The 20,417-nt window shown below is 38.7% G+C and overlaps 1 protein-coding gene across 2 annotated transcripts in view; it reads right to left on the bottom strand.

Annotated features, from left to right (window-relative positions):
- LOC133124169 (diacylglycerol kinase eta-like) overlaps positions 1 to 13,445 on the bottom strand; it is a 59,483-nt gene extending 46,038 nt beyond the window's left edge. For both annotated transcript variants that reach the window (XM_061235125.1, XM_061235123.1), the window contains exons 1-2: positions 13,155 to 13,445; positions 214 to 324 (exon numbers count right to left, since the gene is read on the bottom strand). In XM_061235125.1, coding sequence (XP_061091109.1) covers positions 214 to 324; positions 13,155 to 13,445 — 402 coding nt within the window. The remainder of the gene's footprint in view (positions 1 to 213; positions 325 to 13,154) is intronic.
- Positions 13,446 to 20,417: the final 6,972 nt, after the last annotated feature.

Below are 20,417 nucleotides of genomic sequence, written 5' to 3'. Positions count from 1 at the left end.
AACATTTCTGTAAGGAGCCTCTACATGGATGACATATTTGATCCACTTATCCAATTTGCATGCGCAAATCACTGAATAATGCTCAACAATAACTACATGGTAAAGTGGTTATTTGTTGTAATATTTAAATATTTTTTTCAATGTCCCTTTAGGGAACTCCAAAATGTCAGAAATGGCAACAAAAAAAAGACCTCCAGAAAGGTAAATGCCTACCTTGGCATCCTTGGCATAGTAAAGCGTTCTACCCCTCAGTTTGAAGAAGCGTCTTTTCCAACGCTGGAAGGAGCTGGTCTGTTTTAGTAGTAGTCCCTCTTTCACGCTTGTCTAAAAAACAACAACCCCCCCACCAAATATCATTTTAAATATAAATAAATACACAATCAAATTACATGGTCTACTTCAATGGTACGTCTGAAAGCATATCATTAGACTCAATGAATCAGCATTCAACACAATCATTCAACACAAAACCACCAAATTATGAAATGAATTGTCCTACATACGGAGTACACTTTAATTATTTAGTAATACTTTTGTTACTTATTATTTTATTTTATCACGTTATCCTAATTTTGAATTCCAGATTTGTCCTGTATCGCTCATAGTTTTTCCTCTAACCCCAACTTCTTTCACATGAAGCTACTTGGCACACAAATGCACCTCTTAGCTATTTAAGAATCTCTGTCAAGCTGAAAGACACGGCAAGGATAATTTAAAGTGTAAGGAGGTGCAAAGGAGAAAAGAAAATAGGCTGTTAGCGGACTGAGTGCCACTTTGGGATGATGTAAACACAGTAATCCCCAGCCTCATTGTTAGGAAGGACAGGGCCCTATTAATGGTCCAATCACACTAAAGCTGTAATCTCACATGCAAACTGTTATTCTTAGGTCCAGAGTTAGTTGGTTCCGCAAAAAAAATAATGTTCAAATTCAAATCAAGTGCTATGGGGTGCCAAAGTAAAAAAACTTTTTCTGTTTGTTTTTGTTCTTTTTTTCAGATTTAGCCTAAAGATTTAGGAAGCACAGATTTAAGATTTTAGCTAAATATTAAATTTGGAATGCAGTATAATAATAACATGGCAAGATGGCTCAGGCAGTAAGAGCAGTCGTCTGGCAGTCGGAGGGTTGCCGGTTTGATCCCCTGCCCGGGCTGTGTCAAAATGTCCCTGAGCAAGACACCTAACCCCCAAATGCTCCTGATGAGTTGGTTGGTGCCTTGTATGGCAACCAATCACTGTTGGTGTGTATGAATGGGTGAATGAAATGCATCAATTGTACAGTGCTTTGGATAAAGGCGCTATATAAATGCCAACCATTTATTTAATAATATATTAATCATATAAATTATTATTATTATTATTATTCTTATTATTTATTATGATGATGTGATAATAATAATAATTATTATTATTATTAATAATAATTATTATAATTATACTAATATCTATAATTAATATTTAACTTTTAACCCCGGTGTGGGTTTTTTTGCATTCATTATATTCTTTCACTGAGCAATTCTCAATCACTATGGTAACAGGATATACCGTTTCAAAGCATCAAATCTCATGGTTCTATCTGCCTTAGCGACAACAGTTCCTTATTTTGTAACATGTGGTTGGAAAAACAAGTGTGGGGCGACCTCACCTTCTGTGCATTTTGAACATCCATATACTGCACGAAATAAGGTAAAGTCAGTGTCCTTTTCACAGCAAATGCATAACATGTTATAAACATGCTAACTCCGAGAAATGTCCTTTGTATACTTAGAATTCCTCCGGAGAAATTATTGTTGTTGCCTGTTTTCCCATTGCATATTTCTACAAAAGTACTTGTACATATGAATGCCAGTAAGAGGACAGTAATGCAAATAACCACACATTACAACAGCGGTATGCAGAAGAGCATCTCTGAACACACAATTCACCATAACTCTAAGTGCATAGGCTACAGCAGCAGAAGTCTAATAAAGATCTAATATCTAATTAGTGATTGGAGAGTGTATTTTGAGATTTGAAAATTAAATCTGAAAACATGAACAAAAATGTTTATTTAGCTTGTCAATTAAATCAGAGAAAAATGACTCATATTTTGCCTAAATCTTTGGGGAAAAGCCATAAAAGCACAGGAAAACATGCTGTGTTTGACTTGACATTTGGCACCCCATACTGCGCTAGGGCCAATTAAGCATATTTATTTATTTAGCGAGATGCTTCTAACATGAGAGAGAATGTATCAAATTGATATGAACTTCTGGATTTACAGGCAACAAAAGGCAAAGTTACAGGCATTAATGACAAATCAAAGAAAGTCCTGAAAAACCTTGACAGGGGAGGCAGGTCATGTGACAACAGCCAAGAGGTAATCCAGCTAATGAGTCTCTCTTTACGGATCTGCTTTTTGACTGCAGTGCCATGTGACCATTTTCCATAATAAACCAAAGACCAGAGGAAGTTGCGGTGGTCTTTCTCTCTCATTCATCTAGATATAGATTGAACATGGAAAAAATGAGCTCTTAAAACACAACAGGAACCCAGAGGCATACAGAAGGGATATTTTTAGCAAACGGAATACATGCTCTGGGGGGGGGGGGGGGGGGAGTTGAGGAGCCGGGAGGAGGTGGGGCTACTGAATTACAAACAGAAACCCAAACCCAAGGCTTGTACACGACACCCGGGTGCACAGCTGTGTCAATTTAAGCAGAGAATTCCCCCTTCAGCAAACACGGGGACGCAACACGACGATGTCATCGGGGACCAGAATTCTCTCCTGCACTTTTCCTTATACAGCCAGCCATTCTGGGCACGTGTTTCATCCATTAGACTGGAGCAACACTGGTTCTCATCCCAGATCATCCTGAAACCAAGCAATTCATTCTTGTCCCATGTGGGTTACACAAGTCCCTGATCTTAATCTCAGGAAATATATATACTACAATGATAAAAATGCTACAGTATAAGGCATTCAATAAGGATAAAATAATGAATATTTTTTAAAGTATTTTCTCTGCAATATGGTATTTGTCATGTTTTCACTGAGTCAAATTATCATTTGAAATACTACTAGTATGCTAAATAGACAGCAATATATTTTATAAAGAGATTTTTTTTTATCTGTATTATTACACTTGATAGTTTTTAGTAAAAAAATAACAAGTCAAGCAGGTAATATGTTTTTGTTCATCTGAAATTCAGAAAGGCAATGTAAACGAACCAGAGACAACATGACATTTTTGTCAGATAATGTATTAAAATGTATTAATGTAAGTGGAGAATAGGTATCGACTCTCCCATGATGGGGAATGGTTACCACCACCCACCAGACTAAAAGCACATGCCCCAATGTTATATTTGACTCATAGATAGCTCTTCCCCTAAACAAATGCTTAGAAGCCTTTGTCTCAAATTTAGGAATGATATGCATGAAATGGCATTCAGTGAACAAGTTGTAACCAATATTGATTATTATTATGTGTGCCTAACTTCATCCATTATTCTAGCTAATGTCATCTGTTGACAAGTATTGTTATATTGTGGCACCCTAGTAAGCCAATTAGCCAAGAAATACCAAAAGCTATGCTGTACAATAGTTTTTTGTTATTACATAAGCAATGTAAGCAACACTGCTGCTATCCTTATGGATAGGTGGATGCACCAATTACTAAACCAGAGATGCCAATAATGAATAAATATGATTTTGGTTCGTTCCATTGGAATATTAAGTACATTATTTTTTACAGTGTGTATGTCAATAATTTCTTGTTTATTTTTTAAAGTATTTTTTAAGTGCAATGCCAGTCAAGGGGTACCAATAATTCTGGAGCCCACTCATGTGTGTGTTTCCAAATATATTATTTGGCAATTTTTATATTTTTTTATCAGTGCAACACAAGTTTGTTCTGTAAAAAATCTAAAGTGTACATTTTCCCACATTTTTGTGGCATGTACTTTGATTAAATTGCTTTTTTAAACTTCTCTTCTTGGTTTCCTGTTGGCAACTGAGACAAGAGACAATCTATTAATAGCATCTTTCTTCATTTAATTATCAGTTGGAGAAGAGCTTGGTGTCAGAGAGACAGGAACAACACACCCTCTCTTCGTAGTCCTTTTGCTGTAGACTATTTCATATGAACACACTCCATTCTCTCACCTACTCTTTCATACTGTATGTGCATACATGCACACAGGCAACACATGCACCTAACTCTTAACAATCGACAAAGGTGTGTCAAAGCTCAGAATAGCAGTTCCTGGACAAAGGGAAATGGGAAAACAGGCCTTCATCCTGTGCTTGAGGAAATCTCTGTAGAACTAGTCCCCACTTAGCCACTGACACACCCCATAATGATCCATCAACATGTACAGTATATGGATAATTTTCTTCCACCCACCACCCCTGAATCTAAGATCTGCATGGGTTTGGGTGGATTTAATATATAGGATGTAATATCTCTAGTGTGTCACACAATGTGTGTTTTCTGGAACAAGAAAGCAAGCACAGTTTTTTGATTGTGCTTTTATGTAACTGCATGTAAGAAAAACCAGTTTGTGCCTTGCTTTTGGATTTTGAAAATAGTTTAACTGTTCAGCACTCTGGAATATGTTTGAACTCATGTGACTGATTATTTAATTTTGGTTAATTATTCCAGCAAATAAGATATGTTTGGGTTAGTTTAGTCAAACTCCCTTTGATATGCATGAGTGTTTTCGAACATCTAAAAAGTTAAAGCGTTTCAATTTAAGTATTTTTTCCAGGTCTGTCTACAACTCCTGAGAAGAGGTTGAGATGGTTCAATCTCAAGTACACCTTGTGATTTACTGCATTGATTCCTTTCACAACAGAAGGCTCCACTCCAACATATTAACAGCAAACCAGCTGTTCCACTTCAGGTATCCACCTGGTTCAGGGCCAGGAAAGGAACATGTTATACTGCCATCCCTCAGAATTAAAACAGCAGCCAAATCGTAGACATGTGCACCTTCCATTTGTGTTTCTAAAAGGTACCTGGGTGTCCATCAGCCACTTTAACTGCTGAATAATGCAAGTGCAGTTGTACCCATTTTCAAATGGCTTGGCTCTTTCCCATGCAGTGGGTGAATGTTCATAGCCTTTGCAAAAGCCAATCAACGTTTTTTGTGGATGCTATCCAGTTTGACTTTGATATAAATCCCAGAAAAAGAAAACTGCATATTTTACTGCCATTGTATGAGCTTCCCTGTTTTTATTTAGTTTTATACATTTTTTTACCTTGAAGTTACTGCTGTCATTATTTTGTCTTGCATATTATATCTTAGTTGTATCATACACTAGCACATTAAGCTATTTAGTTGGGAAATTAAAACTGACCCATATTAAACTTTTTGGCAACTTTTTATTAAAATTCTAATGGAAGAAAATGTTAACATATTTGAACAAATACCTCATATTTTATAAGATTCATTCAAACTCAATAAAAAAAAGGTGACAACCCAGCTTTGCACCTCCTACAAAAGAACATCAAAGGAGACATCTGCCTCATCCCCATCTTCCATTGCAGTCATAGGCTATACATGCCCGGAATATATTTTTCTTTATTCCTTTCCGATTTTCCCCATTTTCTCCCAATTTGGTTGCGGTTATACCCTGTTTCTCCCATGTTAGTTGACAAAACACTGCTACGACCCCCGTCCCCTTCTTCAAGTCGCAGCGTCTCAACACCCGGACCCGTGATTCCGAGGTGATCAGGGCGTTTTTGTATGAGGCGATCCTCCCTGCCAAGTCCCTCCCCCCACCCTCGGAGCGGTGGGCCAGTTATACCCCTCCCTCATGCGCCGGCCATACTCGGCCTTGGCAGGACGGGTCCTCTGTGTGCAACAGCATCGAACTCTCATGCCTGCATCAAGGTCCGATACGTTAGCCATGAGCCGGCACAGCACTTGCCCAAGGAATATTAAAGGGAATGAAAACAGTTCATTTGATTGGCTATGAATGTATCAGGCTGCATCACACCCACTGATGATATATTACGGATAATTCTGCCCATTTTCCACCGACACCGGACGCCTTGAGCTGTGTGCTCCTTGCTTCACCCTACGAAACTGCCATCGTTCCATAGCCACGGCTAGCGCACCCACTCACCACTGAACACACCCATGCGCGCGTGACGCTGATTGTGTAAAATAGAGCCCTAAGGGAGATTATGCTAACAGATAATAGCTCAATGTTGATTGCTTAACTCATGCTTCCACTTCCCTCTCCTGTCTCAGTTAAGACGGCCTTTCAAAATTTATGGAGGAGGTATAGGCTAAAGATTTATTAATAGCGTCTCCATCCTCTTCCTGAGTAAACCGCGACTGGGAGATAAGCCGCGCATCTCTCTGTGGAGAAGTCTGTGCTTATATCACACCATCTGCGGTATATCACAGAAGTATATTTGCATCAGTAATTTTGTGCAAGTGCAAGTAAGAAGCACATTATCCAAAAGGAAATGAATAAATAAAGAGCACTGGTTGCGGCTCACAGATTAAATCAAATAAATCACTTGGGAGCATAATAGCAGTGTGCTACTCTGAACAGTACTTATTTTAGATCACATCAGTGAAGCTGACATCCCACACATACGGCAGGAGGTTCTCCAGAGTGCTGACCTATGTCTGAACTCCCTCCTTATCAGAAGATATAGTCAGGAGAAAGGGAGAAATCTGCCAGCTCTGTGGATCCCACTGCAGTAGGAATACAGTTATGTTGTCAAACAATCAAATTAAAGCCATATAAAGTAAATTAAACAAAAGGGAATGAGCCACCAAGACAGTGCGGATAATATAAATCAATGTGATATTTCCTGATTAATCACGAAACACTGATTTACTGATGTTAAATATCTCCGGGGGCCACTAGTTGATTCAGTAGATTTTTATTTATTTAAGTGTCCTGAACCTTGTTTCGAGGTGCCCAGCCCATATGGGGCTTGTAAGATACTGCTGAACTTTTCAAACGCCAAGTACAGTCATTTCATAACATAAATGAATCCATAAATTGATCCAAAATGGTCACGTAGAGAATAACATATAGAACCACTGGCAAAAGCAGAATCACAGAGAATAATCTCAAGCAGAATCAAAAGCAAAATCAGAATAAAGTATAGAATCAAACAGCTCAAATCAGCACAGACAGCACACATCATTTACACTACCATATACACCGGCCTACACCATTCTTCTGTCATGACTGACTGGGGATATAAGACACCCTTGGCACATTCCAATCCCTTAATTTTCTCCTCCTGTTTCTTTCTCTTTCTCCTTTTCTTGCCCCTAGCTCCACCTATCGGGAGAGGCTAGGAAAAGATTAAAGAAAAAGAAAAATCGAGAAAACATGAATTAGGAAAATGGAATGTCCTTGCTCCTTCATACGTCAGTTCAAAGTCATGCCAGCTACAGACGTGGCAGATGGGGAGATGTGGACGCACAGGTCGATCATTTATACATCATGCTTTAGGAAAAATACTTCTGCTCCTACTTCTAGCTCCTAGAAGGAGCATTTATCGGGTTGGAATGTAAAAGATAAAGGAGAAAAATAAGCAATTGGGATGAGCCCCCTGTCTTCTCTTCCAAGCTCTAGAAACCAGACCTGCCATTGCCACTATTTTATCACTGAGCATTCTCCCTTGCTCCCAGCTGTCAAATAATGAAAAAAAGGCTCTTGATTGAGTGCTGACGACGTACTCAAGTCCTCCGCCTCAGGTGTAGAAAGACAGGGCCTCAGCATGGCTGCCGTGATCAGGAAATCAGGAAAAATCATGAGCAATCACTTCCCTGATTGTAGTGGGTTTACTTGAGCCTATTTGTGAAGCAGTGGGCACTAGACTGTTTCTATGGATAGAAAGGGAAAGGGTGCAGGCGGTGGAAAGGACTCAGTCTGAGAACACCACCTAAGCTCCCGCATGTCCGCAATCCAATCAGCGCAGGGTTAGGAGGAAGGAAACCAAGTACTGGTAAGTGGTAATGCACTGAGAATGGTGTTAGGCACTAGCGAAGCAGTTCTGCTTAATTCAATGAGAGCCACTGGCAGCTGTCCCCGTGCCTCCCCCCAATGATGACCACTTTCCCCTGTGTCTTTTCTGGACAACCAGACTGCAGCTAAGACACACAGCGAAACAGCGGCAGCCATTTTCATGTTATTATATTACTACACACTCAGAAATAAATGAGAAAAAAAACATGCCTAAAAAGGTACAAATCCCTTTTTCACTGGGGCAGCAATTGTACCCCTCGCCAGCAATATAGAATTAATTTGCACCTTTTTTTTGCTTTTCATTTGTACCAAAAAGATAACATGACTATATTTTCAGGCTACATTTGGGACATTTTATCCTTGAAGAACAAAAATGTACCTCCACTGTCGCTTTATTTCTGAGAGTGTATGGCACCAATAGGGCAATTGTACATGGTGTGACATCGATTCTTATCAAATGTTGCTCGGAACATTCATCATTCGGGTACACCACATATCTCCTGGCAAGCCAGCCAAACAAGAGCAAAAGTAGCTAAATGATTTTTCCAGATTTTTCCAGAACATTTCTTTTCCAAAACCATTTGTTTCGCAGAATTCTAGGCAAGTCAATGTACTGGTAAGGTGAGTGAATTTGAGCTCCAGCCTGTGGAAACATTTAAAAGCAGTACAGAGATGGAGAACAGTGCATAAGCTTGAATTTCACACCCGCCCACCCACCCACCCACCAAATGTCTGAAATATATTTTATAGAACACAAAGAACAGATATTCTGTGCCACATCGTTCAAGTTCAAAGGAAACTGATCCACACAAACAAGTTCAAGTCTGTCTCAACATGAAACTAGTGTCATATGGAGATTGCATTTTCTTAAATGCATTATACAAAATGTATTGTGCATAAATTCTAAATGGCAAGAACATCTCTTCATCGACATGACAAACTGGCTGGCTCGCAAAAAAATATTACTTTTGAAATCTCTCTAAACTCTTTCTTACTTCTTTTTCATTTAGACATGAATGCAATTTTTGGTCTTCAGCAAAGTCCATTGCGCTTGAAGACAGAATAGGACTTAGTCTGTGCTCCTTTTTAACTGCTGACCCAGTATCTGATATGTGTTAATCATCCATGTACAGTGCCCTCCATAATGTTTGGGACAAAGACCCACCATTTATTTATTAGCCTCCGGAGTGCACATTTTAATAAAGGGCATTGTTATACATATTGGTTTCAGCATGTATAAATTACAACAGTGTTTATACATAGTACCCCCATTTCAGGGCACCATAATGATTGGGACACATCAATGTTATGTAAATGAAAGTAGTCCTGTTTAGTATTTTGCTGTATATCTTTTGCATGCCATGAATGGATCTCTATGGGAATTGGGTGGTGGGACTAGATTCAGCTGTAAATTATGCTGATACAGTATGGAACACATGTTGGCTAAATGGCTTTAAGTCTTAAGTCCAAGGTATAAAATGAGCTTCAAACCACCATATGCAGTAGACACAAAAATAATTGTTTCTCCTGAATAATTTTTCCATTGAGTTCAACAGTGATTTGAGACTCATTGATACCTTGGACCCTTGATGACTATATCACCGAATGTAATCTCTTGTGACTTAGCTCCGTTGTGTGTCTAAGTACATCAGCCACAGCTACAATAATCTGTATCTAGTCATAAACAAACTATTTTCAGTGAGAAATAAGCTTCCACTTTAACTTTTTTTAGTAATAGGTCGAAAAAATAAATAATAATAAGTACAATAATCACAATAATACCACCTGGTACAGAAATACATTCATTGAGGTCCACTGATTTAAGTTTTTTTCAAATACCTGACCCCCATCAACAAGTCGAACGCATTCCATAATTTCATATACTACTTATTACTAAAAAGCATGTTGGCTCCTTATTCATATGCATACAGAATAATAATAGCATATTTAGAGAATGTATTTAGATGTGCAACAGTCTCAGAGTGCATATTAAAAATGCTACAGTATCGCTGCGCTGGCCAAAAACTTCTGTCTTGTTTTATGCAAGTCTTCAGAAGTATACAATGGTGAAAATACATAAAAAACTGTTGTCACTAAAGCAATGGCATCTTGGTTCTAATGCTTTCAAACACCATTTCCTGTTACATTACATTACATTATTGGCATTTGGCAGATGCTCTTATCCTGACCGACGTACAGTTGATTAGACTAAGCAGGAGACAATCCTCCCCTGGAGCAATGCAGGGTTAAGGGCCTTGCTCAAGGGCCCAACGGCTGTGCGGATCTTATTGTGGCTAAACCGGGATTAGAACCACCAACCTTGTGTGTCCCAGTCATTTACTTTAACCACTACGCTACAGGCCGCCCTGTAGTGATTGAAAATTGCACCATGAAAAAAGGAATGAATGAATAAGAAACCTCACAGGTGAGATTTATGCGGGAAACTTACAGTTTACAAACTTACGCGTGGTCCCAATTGGACTCATACAAACATAGTTGAATGGACACTGGAAATTTTAGTGTACTTTCCCTACGGTTTTCATTGTGTAGATAATTGTTTCTTAGTTTGCAGCCAAATGACCACTTGCCACCTGGACATGTGTTTGCAGAGTGGCTGCAGGCAATGGTAGCTAGAACAGCCTGGAACATGGAACCTGCAGGCAGGACCACCATCTGCACAGATGTCCGCGGTCACGGCTCCCTCTCAAATGACAGAGAAGGCACTGCTGAGTGTGCACACTAATCAGGCTCCAGAGTAATTTTCCACCATCTACAAACATAAACAAGCACTGGGACTCTCCCAGTTACCGTTAGATGTATCATACTGATATTGTACATGTGATTAATCACCTGCTTAGGCCTGCTAAGGCAGTTCATTGTGAGCGTTCATTCGCCTTCCTGATGTCCCACATCAACCAGACCCATCCAAGGATAACAGAGAGACTGCTATTATGTATGACCATTTACAGACAGTGGAATATTACTGGGGTAAGTACTTCCAACAGCAGACGAAGATGCCTTCGCCACATTTGAGGCTGAACAACATAACGCAGTATTGGCATCTGATCCATACCAACATAGATATCTGGCACTTTCAGATATTACACACACTTGCACGCAAACACACACACACACACACACACACACACACACACACACACAACTTCTGTTGCTTTGGCTCTGCACTCCAGCACATATTGCTTTAGCAGAACACTACCTCCACCATGTTTTACAAATGAGGGCGGTGCTTTGGATCATGACTAGTTCCTTTCTTCTCCACACTTTCCTCTTTCCATCACTTTGGTACAGATTAACACGCATCTATCCATAAGATTTATAGACAAAACTCTGTTTTTTAATCACTTTTAACCTGGTCATTTTGTACTTGAGGCTCACCAGATGTTTGCATCTTGCACAAACCCTCTGAGGTTTGGCTAGTAGCCTTCACTTTATTTTAATATTTTGACACATCTAAGCCTACTTTCTGGAGAATGCGCTTGAGCTTTTTAGAGTTGAAAAGTGTTTTAGCCACATTTGAGCCACAGTATTCTTTTGATACCCACTCTGTGGTCTTACATAGTGGTCTTCCAACCAGGTTTTAGGCAGGTGTGAAAAATGCTGTAAAGTAAGAATGCTTTTAAAAATAGAAATGTTAAATGTTTGCTATTGCTGAACTCACCAGTGCATTCTTTCTTTTTAATAATGTACCAAACAGTTGGGTTTGACAGACCATATTTTCGGCTAAGTCTCTGATTGATTTATTCTGATTTTTCAGCCTGAGGATGGCCAGCTTCACTGGCATTGATGCCTGTTTGGTTCTTATGCAGAGAGACAACAGCAACAGACCCCAAATGCCAATTCCACACATATTTTTTAACTCTCAACTTTTGTAGCTTTCTTCCATAAGGAATTGGTCATATAAACTTGTAGGTTACAGGTACAAATTCAGTTTGGGGTACTGCTGTTCACAAATGTAAAAATGTTAAAACATTTTGGAACAGTGTCATTTCCACAAGCTCTGCATCTACACCAGGGTAAATATTACTCTGAGAAAGTCGATTTGAACAAGCCTTTTGGATCTATATAAATTATATTATAACTGTTTACTGTGCTGAAGGCAAAAGGTTGAAAACTACTGGACAAATGAGCATGAAACTGGCTATGATTACATGGGCAAAAAGAGTATTACTTACACCTCAGGGTATTAGTGAACCACTCGTTGGCATAACAATACAGACCCTGCCCAAATCATTACCCAAACAGAAGCAGCAGTCCACAAAACCTTTCCCAAACTTCCCAAATAATACAGTTTTTCTTGTATATAGACATATTAATATCCTACCATTGTATTTGCAAAGAACTGATTATAGTAGAATGCACTGACAACAGAGCAAATGTCAATTATAGCCTACTCCAATTGTTCTCAGTTGATTATATTTGTCTTCAGATGGCTCACTGGGACATCAAAGTTAAGTAATTTTGTATAACTGAACTCCCTGTGTCCAGGAAATTATAGACCATGACACTGGCTTGTGCCTGTAATTCAAAACAAACAAAATAATAACAACACGACTTTATGGATAAATAGCCAATGGGTGTATGCAAGCATATAACTGCTGCAGTGCCGCAAAAAGTGGAAGAAACCGAATTAAGGTTACACTGGATTGTAAACAAGGAGTTGTTTCGTCTCTTAATTTGCTGTCAAAAAGTACATCAAATAAGCACCCGTGGTCACATTTTTATTCCGTCTGAAGTTAATGGCAACCACCCGCACCGCGCTTCACCCACAATTATTACGAACGACTTGAATGTCGTTTTATTTTTTTAAATAGAATAACAACGAAGGCCTACAATGGAACTGCAACGGACTGTTTCAATATTCAGCCACGCTTAGAACGGTGTACTGCCCAAAATGGTTTGAGTTCAGTGTTACTAAAAGCAGTTAAAAACAAAATAGAAATAGTGTGGCATTTTCTCTTGCATTGCAAGAACTAACAATTGCACTGATAACGCAGTAGCAATATTAACCAAATTACTGACAATTGTTCATGCGCATAGATACATGCATTTCAAACAGAGAAATATGTCATATTTTGAGCCAATGTCTGCTTAAAGAGATTACACTTGTTTGATCATCAGCCTGTCTCATCTCCATCTTTTGCTCACCTTGGTCCTGATCTGGCCAGAGGTGGACACTTTTCTGATGAGTTTATGTTGCCCCTCTTGTTCCCCTTCGCTGTCGGATGACTCGTCCACTGGACCAGCGCCCCCGAAAGCACCAACAGCATGATGTTGTATGCCTGCGCCGCAAATCCCCGCAACAGTTGGCTCGCGATCTTTCTCCGGGTCCTGGTGTGAAGAAAGACCACACCACTCCGTCTGATTCTGGAGCGTCTTTCCTTTCCTCTCCGGCACGCCAGAGCTGGACAGCGGCTGGAAATCTCTCTTCGCCGCCATCTTCAACTAGCTTTTTCACTGGAAGTAAACACTTTTGCCTATGAGAGAGACGTTAAAAGGGATCACCTTAAAGCCCACACATCTGCCATATTCATATCAGTGTCGTGCCATTGAGCGCTTGCTTTCAAATGTGTGCTTCAGAACTGACAGGAGTTAAGAGTGCCTCCAGTGTCTCACAAATTTATTGAAGACAGGAGGAAATATCAGTAGCAAACCCTAGTGGTTGCAAGATGAGATCATCCGTCCAGACTTGGAGCGCAGTTTCACAAAAAATGTTGGAATTGTTTGGTTTATAATGACTGAAACAATAATGGTAAACTACAGATATAGTAGACCTAAATAATTGACAGGCTGTGACTAAACTGGTGTTAAATAAATAAAAACATTTGTAAATAACGAACAAAACGATATACTAGTGTATGTCGTGACAGTTCCTTTTAAAATAAATCGTTCACAATTCGCAACTTGTTGCTAACAGTTGTAAAATACAAGCAACGTCAAACGTTGATTCGTTTTGCATGATTAACATATGGCGACAATAGGCAAATCATTTGCAAGGTTCAAAAGAAAAAGAAACCTGCCATTTTAAATTAAGTAAACATTACTGGCTGAGACATCGTGTTATCAGCTGAATAAACCCATTCTTTGTCAGTCATCAAACATAATTTGAAACATGTTGGAACAAGCAATGGTAAACACAGTAACAAGCAGAAAGAAAACACCAGACTTTTACATTTACATTTAGTTTTCATTAGATTTATGTGTAACTGTTGATAAAAGTCTGAATAATTACATATTCACTTTTTAATTTCAGTTTTCTGTCAGCCAGATTCAATTGCTTCTAAATTAATTGATTAGTAGATTTCTCTAAAGTATATGAGATGGCTTGTGTGAGTGTTGTGGTGTATATGTATGTATTCGCCAAAATGTATCATATACAGCTGATTTTATAGTAGGTACCAGTTTTTAGTTAAGTCCCTTTACATCCACAGGGCTTTTCCCCTTCATAGAGACATAAATAAAACTGAACTGATATAATATTTTGCTATTTGAGTTGTAAAGCAGCAATAAAAGCTGTCAAATAAAATGATTCCTTAACAGCCTAGTATGATGAATTGCACATCTAATTCAAAGTAAATTCAGGAAAATAAATGTTAATACTTGTTGATGGTTATTTTAGAGTGGTAAATCCAAACCAGAAACCCACCATGGACAAGTTTATTGAGACACTCTGAGATTTGCTTGTGTTATAAACATGACTCATGCTTGGCCGGTCTCAGTACTTGTCACAAAACTATTTTGGATAGATTTTTAACGTCTGAAGCTGCAAATGGTGTTGTTTTTGCAGCAATGCTTCTGTGTCACTTTTGTATAAAAATCCAAACATCTTGCAGGCATATCCTTAGATGAAACTGCAGCAATGTGATTGGATTGGTCATGTGCTCACTGAGGAAGGTTGTCCTGCTGTCTCAGCCAATGGAGAAGCCGGGACATCACTGTGACAGGACTGCCCAAACACTGCAAGCAGGGATTAAGTATTTTCCGAAAATAGAAACCAGCTGATTTGACTCTAACCATGTATGAATTTATTTTTTGTTTTTGACATATGAATTGCGACCATGGTTATTGATTTATATAGAGTGCAGTCCGTTAGTATTTGAACAGTGGTACAATTTCAGTTTTTTTGGCTCTGTACTCCAGCACATTGGATTTGAAATGAAACAATGGATATGCAGTTAAATTCCAGGCCATCAGCTTTAATTTAAGGAGGTTTGCATTCATTTTGGGCGATAATGGAATGCATCCCAACTGTTTCCGTGAAGACGATTCCACAATCATCAAATTATTCTTGTTTTGTGTGATATTGTTCTCTACACTCCCACTTAAACAACATAATTCCATAAGTAAATTTGTAACAGTTATCAAGAAAAATAATAAGATCACAAACTAAATGTTAATTCATTTTGTAAGACTATTTGCCATATGTTACCCGTGAGGTCACTGTTAGCAAAAGCGTCTGCATTATTTTCCTCCCCACATCCTCTCATTTCAAAGCACTTTAAACCCAAGCCTTCTCCTAATTGGAAGACTCCTGTAAATACTCGTGGCGGTTCAGGTAGTAAAACTACAGTGTGTGCGTGTGCAGGAATTCTGGGAATGCCCTTGCTACTGTTGATTTAGCGCCAGGGTCTGTCAGGAACAGCCAGGAAAAGGAAGCTGCCTGTGCATCAGGCAAAGCTATTTTTAGACACTGTAGGTCACAGGCCTCAGCATTATGGGAATAAAGGAATTTCTGCTGCAGTTCATCACTTCAGCTGAGTAAATCCCGTTTAAATCCAAAGTTGATGCCACATTGCTCTATCCCTTTTACACTGTTAATCAAATTTGCTTATGAGTAGAGAGAGATTTCAAAATAAAAGCCCCGTTATTTTTATCTTTTTATTTTTAGCAGCATTTGCGTTTCCCCATCTGGCATCTCACCCTGTACGTCTGTTTCTTTCTGTCTTCTCCTGTATGTCCTGTTCACATTCTTCTTGGAAGCGGTCATCAGCAAAAGCTCAACGAAAAGCTCAGGCTCCTAGAATTGGAGGTTCTCTGTTCCTGCCTAAAATCTATATAAGGGAAGGTTTATAATATCTCCTTTCATTAAAAAGGAAATTCCATTATCAGTCAATTACCAGCCCATTACCAGCACAGGTTATTATTTCCAGGGAAACTATTTGAATGGCATATATCACAGTATGTTAATCTTATTACTTTGCAGCATGCATTATAAGGTAACAATGGGAGCCTCTTACAGAATCTTTTCAATGATGAAATCTCACCATCAGCTGCCTCTCGCGCCTCCAGCAGAATGTATTATTTGCATTCATTGTAAATTTTTCTAGTGATTTTGGATGCCCTGCTCATTCGACCTTTTCCATTTCACTTTTTCTAAGCCTCTTAATACAATCCCTTAATCAAGATCAATTCAAAAATAGAATGTATGTATGTATGTATCCCATCATTTGCCTGTTTGTCGACCCATATTTTTTGTTGTGTCTTATGTGGCTTTTGTGGCATTAAGCAGTTAACTTCTCCCTGAAATTAATTGACACTGGGTCCTGTTCCTTTGTGTGCAGTCAAGCATTGCTGCGCTGAGATGGATCCCTTATCTCTAGATAATGAATTAACTTATCAGATGAACTCAATTCTTTGGGAAAAGCCTTTCAAATAAGAGGATGGGCTTCACTTGTCAAGGCAATAATAAATTCTGTCAGAGAGTCAGCAGATGCTCCTGTTAATTATTATGCTTTATTTGTATGATTACTTTACGCTATATTATTATTATTATTATTATTATTATTATTATTATTATTATTATTATTATTATAGCAATATGGTATGGCAATACACACCAATGTGTTTTTTTAAATAATGCATTTAATTAGAACAGTGAGTGTGCGTGTGGGAGAGAGAGAGAGAGAGAGAGAGAGAGAGAGGGGGGGGGAGGAGGAAACACTGCTGCAAAACAGGCCAGCACTGCTTCAAGTGTACTTACAGTATCACATCTAGTGTGTATCACTCCCAGGAAGCATAACTAATTCAGTGTAGCTGAGGGTGGTGTTAGAAGCAACACCTTGTCATTTTGACGCCTGCTGTGTTCACCCACCCAGCGAAAAGGCCAGCAACAGACAAAATATTACATTTCACCATATTTGGGCAGGAAAGTGTTTTTCTGAGCAGGATGGAGCCAAGATGGAGGTGCGCTGCTGTTTCTGCAGGAACGCAGAGATTACAAGATAAGAGAGCTGACCCAAATTCATCACAGACTCCAGAGTCCATCCCGGCTCCCCACTGTGTCTCACAAGTGCTTGATTGTGCCCCACTTTCAGTGCATACTTTTCCCCAAGAAAAATTCAAATGGGGAAAATTTTGTGTGAAACTCATAGCATACTTCACGGCAAGAAGGAAGGGAAAATTTGTTCAATACTTGTTCAATATTTACAGCATCCCCAATAATTCCTTAAAGAAAATTAATTGAAGATGCACTGAATGTGACGATGGTTGTTTTTTATTCAAGGTATTCTCAAAAATGTTTAAAATTATTAAATGAAATGTTTTTTTTCAACATGAGTTTTAATTTTAATTTTAGCAAGCTGAATATAAAATTTGCCAGGAAGATACAAGTCAGGGTACTTAACTGGTATATTACATAGATACACTCTTTTCTGCATTTAGTAGATAATGTTAAATAATAATCCCTCCCATTTCAGATGGCCATGCTCCTTATAAACATTCTTTATTTGAGGCACTGAACTTAGGCATGTCTTCATTGTTGCTTTATGTCCTAGTACCAAAGTAAGATTGGTCCTATTTTTCCATGCTTGTACCTTTCAGGTAACCCAAAAAAAGATATTTAAGAAATCTATATATTATTTGCTTATTTTCAAATAAGAACCCTTTTCAGTTTTTAGAAAATATGTGGGTACGTTAGCCTTCTGTTGCTGGCAATCTCCTCTGCGCATATCGCCAAGTTCATACAAAACTAACCAAAACATTTGATAATTAAATATTATATAACAGATGAAGTCATTGTATTTGTCATTACAGAAACCTGAACAAATGACATCTCTTTGTCAACCTGTTTTTTTTTCTTCCCACATGGTTGGATATTAATGCTACTTATAAATCTCCCATTTCCTATGGTACTCCGGCCTCTCGACAGGTCCTAAATTGAAGGCGAAGGAACACTAGACAAAAGCACAGCTTTTGTAGGTGATAAAATGTATTCTTTGATGAACAACTAATGTGATGTGACATATTTGAAAGGGAAATAACTAATGTTATTCCTATGATTTTTTAAAATATGCTGTGCCTAGTTTATAATGTGCACTATGTTGTTCCATATTGTCTACAGTGTGCATAGCGTTGACATCCCCACAGGGCATATCAGGTTACACTGCACAATGTTCCACTTTTTCCACCTCACAGAAAAAAGATTATTCATTTACTGTCACACCTCGTGATACACCCATGTGAGGAAAGAGCTGGACACAGGGTGATATGGAAATTCCGGATTGCACTGCCGTTTCATTTGTAGGAGGAGCGGAGAGGAGAGTGAGTGAGTGAGAGTGAAAATAAACCAAAAGTCTTCAGACGTCCACCTCACGGGTTCTGGACAAAATAATGAGCTTATTTGCAATGTAGTAAACTAATAAAATGGTTGTTGACCTGCTGATTAAGATTATGCTGGTGAGATTTTTTGCCAGGAAAACATAATAAAGTTTCATGGGTTGTGAAATTAAATGTTTTATTGACCTGGCTATATCCTAACCAATTAAAACTGTATTCTAGCTAGCTAGCTACTATCAGGATACATTCATTTATAATGGGTTAAAGCTTCTATAAGCCCATTGGCTTATAATATACAGTATCTACTTTGATAGCTATCTAATGAATGTAAAAAGCCAAGTCAAATATTTATATATTCATAAAATATATTATAATCAATATACTATCCTTGTTAGCATAAAAAGTATATGTTTTGTCCTGCTCAAGAACAAACATACAAATGTGGTCCTTGAAAAAAGGATGAATTTTACAACAGTGCCTGGTATTAGATGCAGGTTTCTTGATTAGTTTTCTTGTGTGAGTCGTGACATACTCATGCTTTTCCAAATAAGGCCTTCCCACTGCAAGTCCGTCACCATGGTAACTGACATGCTTCACTGCCAGGAACATGAAGTCGCCTCTATAGACATCACCACCTGTATGCAATGACTGATTGAGTGATTTATTGATTGATTGGATGATTGTATTTAACAATTAAAATACAAGAGAATCATTTATACTGTATCTCAAATGACACATGGTATAGTGACCGCACTTAAAAAATGGCAAAGGGCAACACAATGAAGTCACCATTTTGGTTCCTCTTGTGCCAGGTAGGAAAATGGGGGAATTACGAGAGGCCATAAATCATGTCACCATGTGACAAATTTGTACAGTTTCCCAGTTCTCTCAAAGCTAATTCTGTACCACTAACCTAAATGGTGATTAGTGATTACATTACATTCATTCAGCAGACACTCCTGTCCAGTGGGACTTATAATGTAGGAGAAACATAAGTGCATTCCCCTGATTAATGAGAGTGAGAATGAGAGAGAGAGCGGGGGCTGGGGGGAGAGAGAGAATTCCATGCCTAGGAGCAAGCGAGCAGGAAGCTGAGTGCCCCACATTCACACAACACCCTCTTCCTCTCCTATTTCTTTTTTGCACACTCACCTCAGTCCACCCCAACACACATAGAGTTGCAAAGCAAAACCTTTTTTCACAGCCCTGTAACCGCCTTGCATCACCTCAGCTTACCTAATAAGGCTTAGAATGAGAAGAGCACAACTAGCACACATTAACAATGAAATCATTCTCAGACAAACTGGTCACTCGCTCCTTGTTATTTCAACATTCACGTAGCAAATACTCTTATCCAGGGGCAGATTTTATTAGACACAAAAGACCAGGGAAGTGCTATAAATACCAATTCCGGGCAATAGAAATGTAAAAATAGATGGAGAAAAAAGTATTACTGCTGTAGTTACTTTTGTCCAAAGTTGTGCTCCGGTGTGCGAGAGGTCAACTGGAGGTCGCGGTTCTGGGAGCGGAGGGAAAAACAAAACCCCAATCGGAACGCCAAGGCCTATGTCCCTTTGCCAGAAGATTCCACAATTTATTCAGTGGAGAAGCAAGCTTTCTATTAATATCACAGACAGTGCAGGCCGTGGTCGGGCCTGCTAGGGTTCATTCACCTCTCCTGTAAACCCAGCTGAATAATATTCAACCCAAAAGTTGTTTGAAAGAAGAGATAATGATTGGCAAAAGCTGAAAAAGACAGGAAATTCACAGAAGCACCGAGAACATTATCTTGACCTATGCATTGACAAGGCTTCCAACACACAATGTATTAATACCTGCTATGGGTACTGTAACTAT

This window comes from Conger conger, chromosome 3, assembly GCF_963514075.1.
Source record: "Conger conger chromosome 3, fConCon1.1, whole genome shotgun sequence".
Classification (NCBI taxonomy): Eukaryota; Metazoa; Chordata; class Actinopteri; order Anguilliformes; family Congridae; genus Conger; species Conger conger.
Note: the sequence above shows the minus strand (reverse complement) of the source record. Positions and strands in the feature narration are given on the sequence as shown.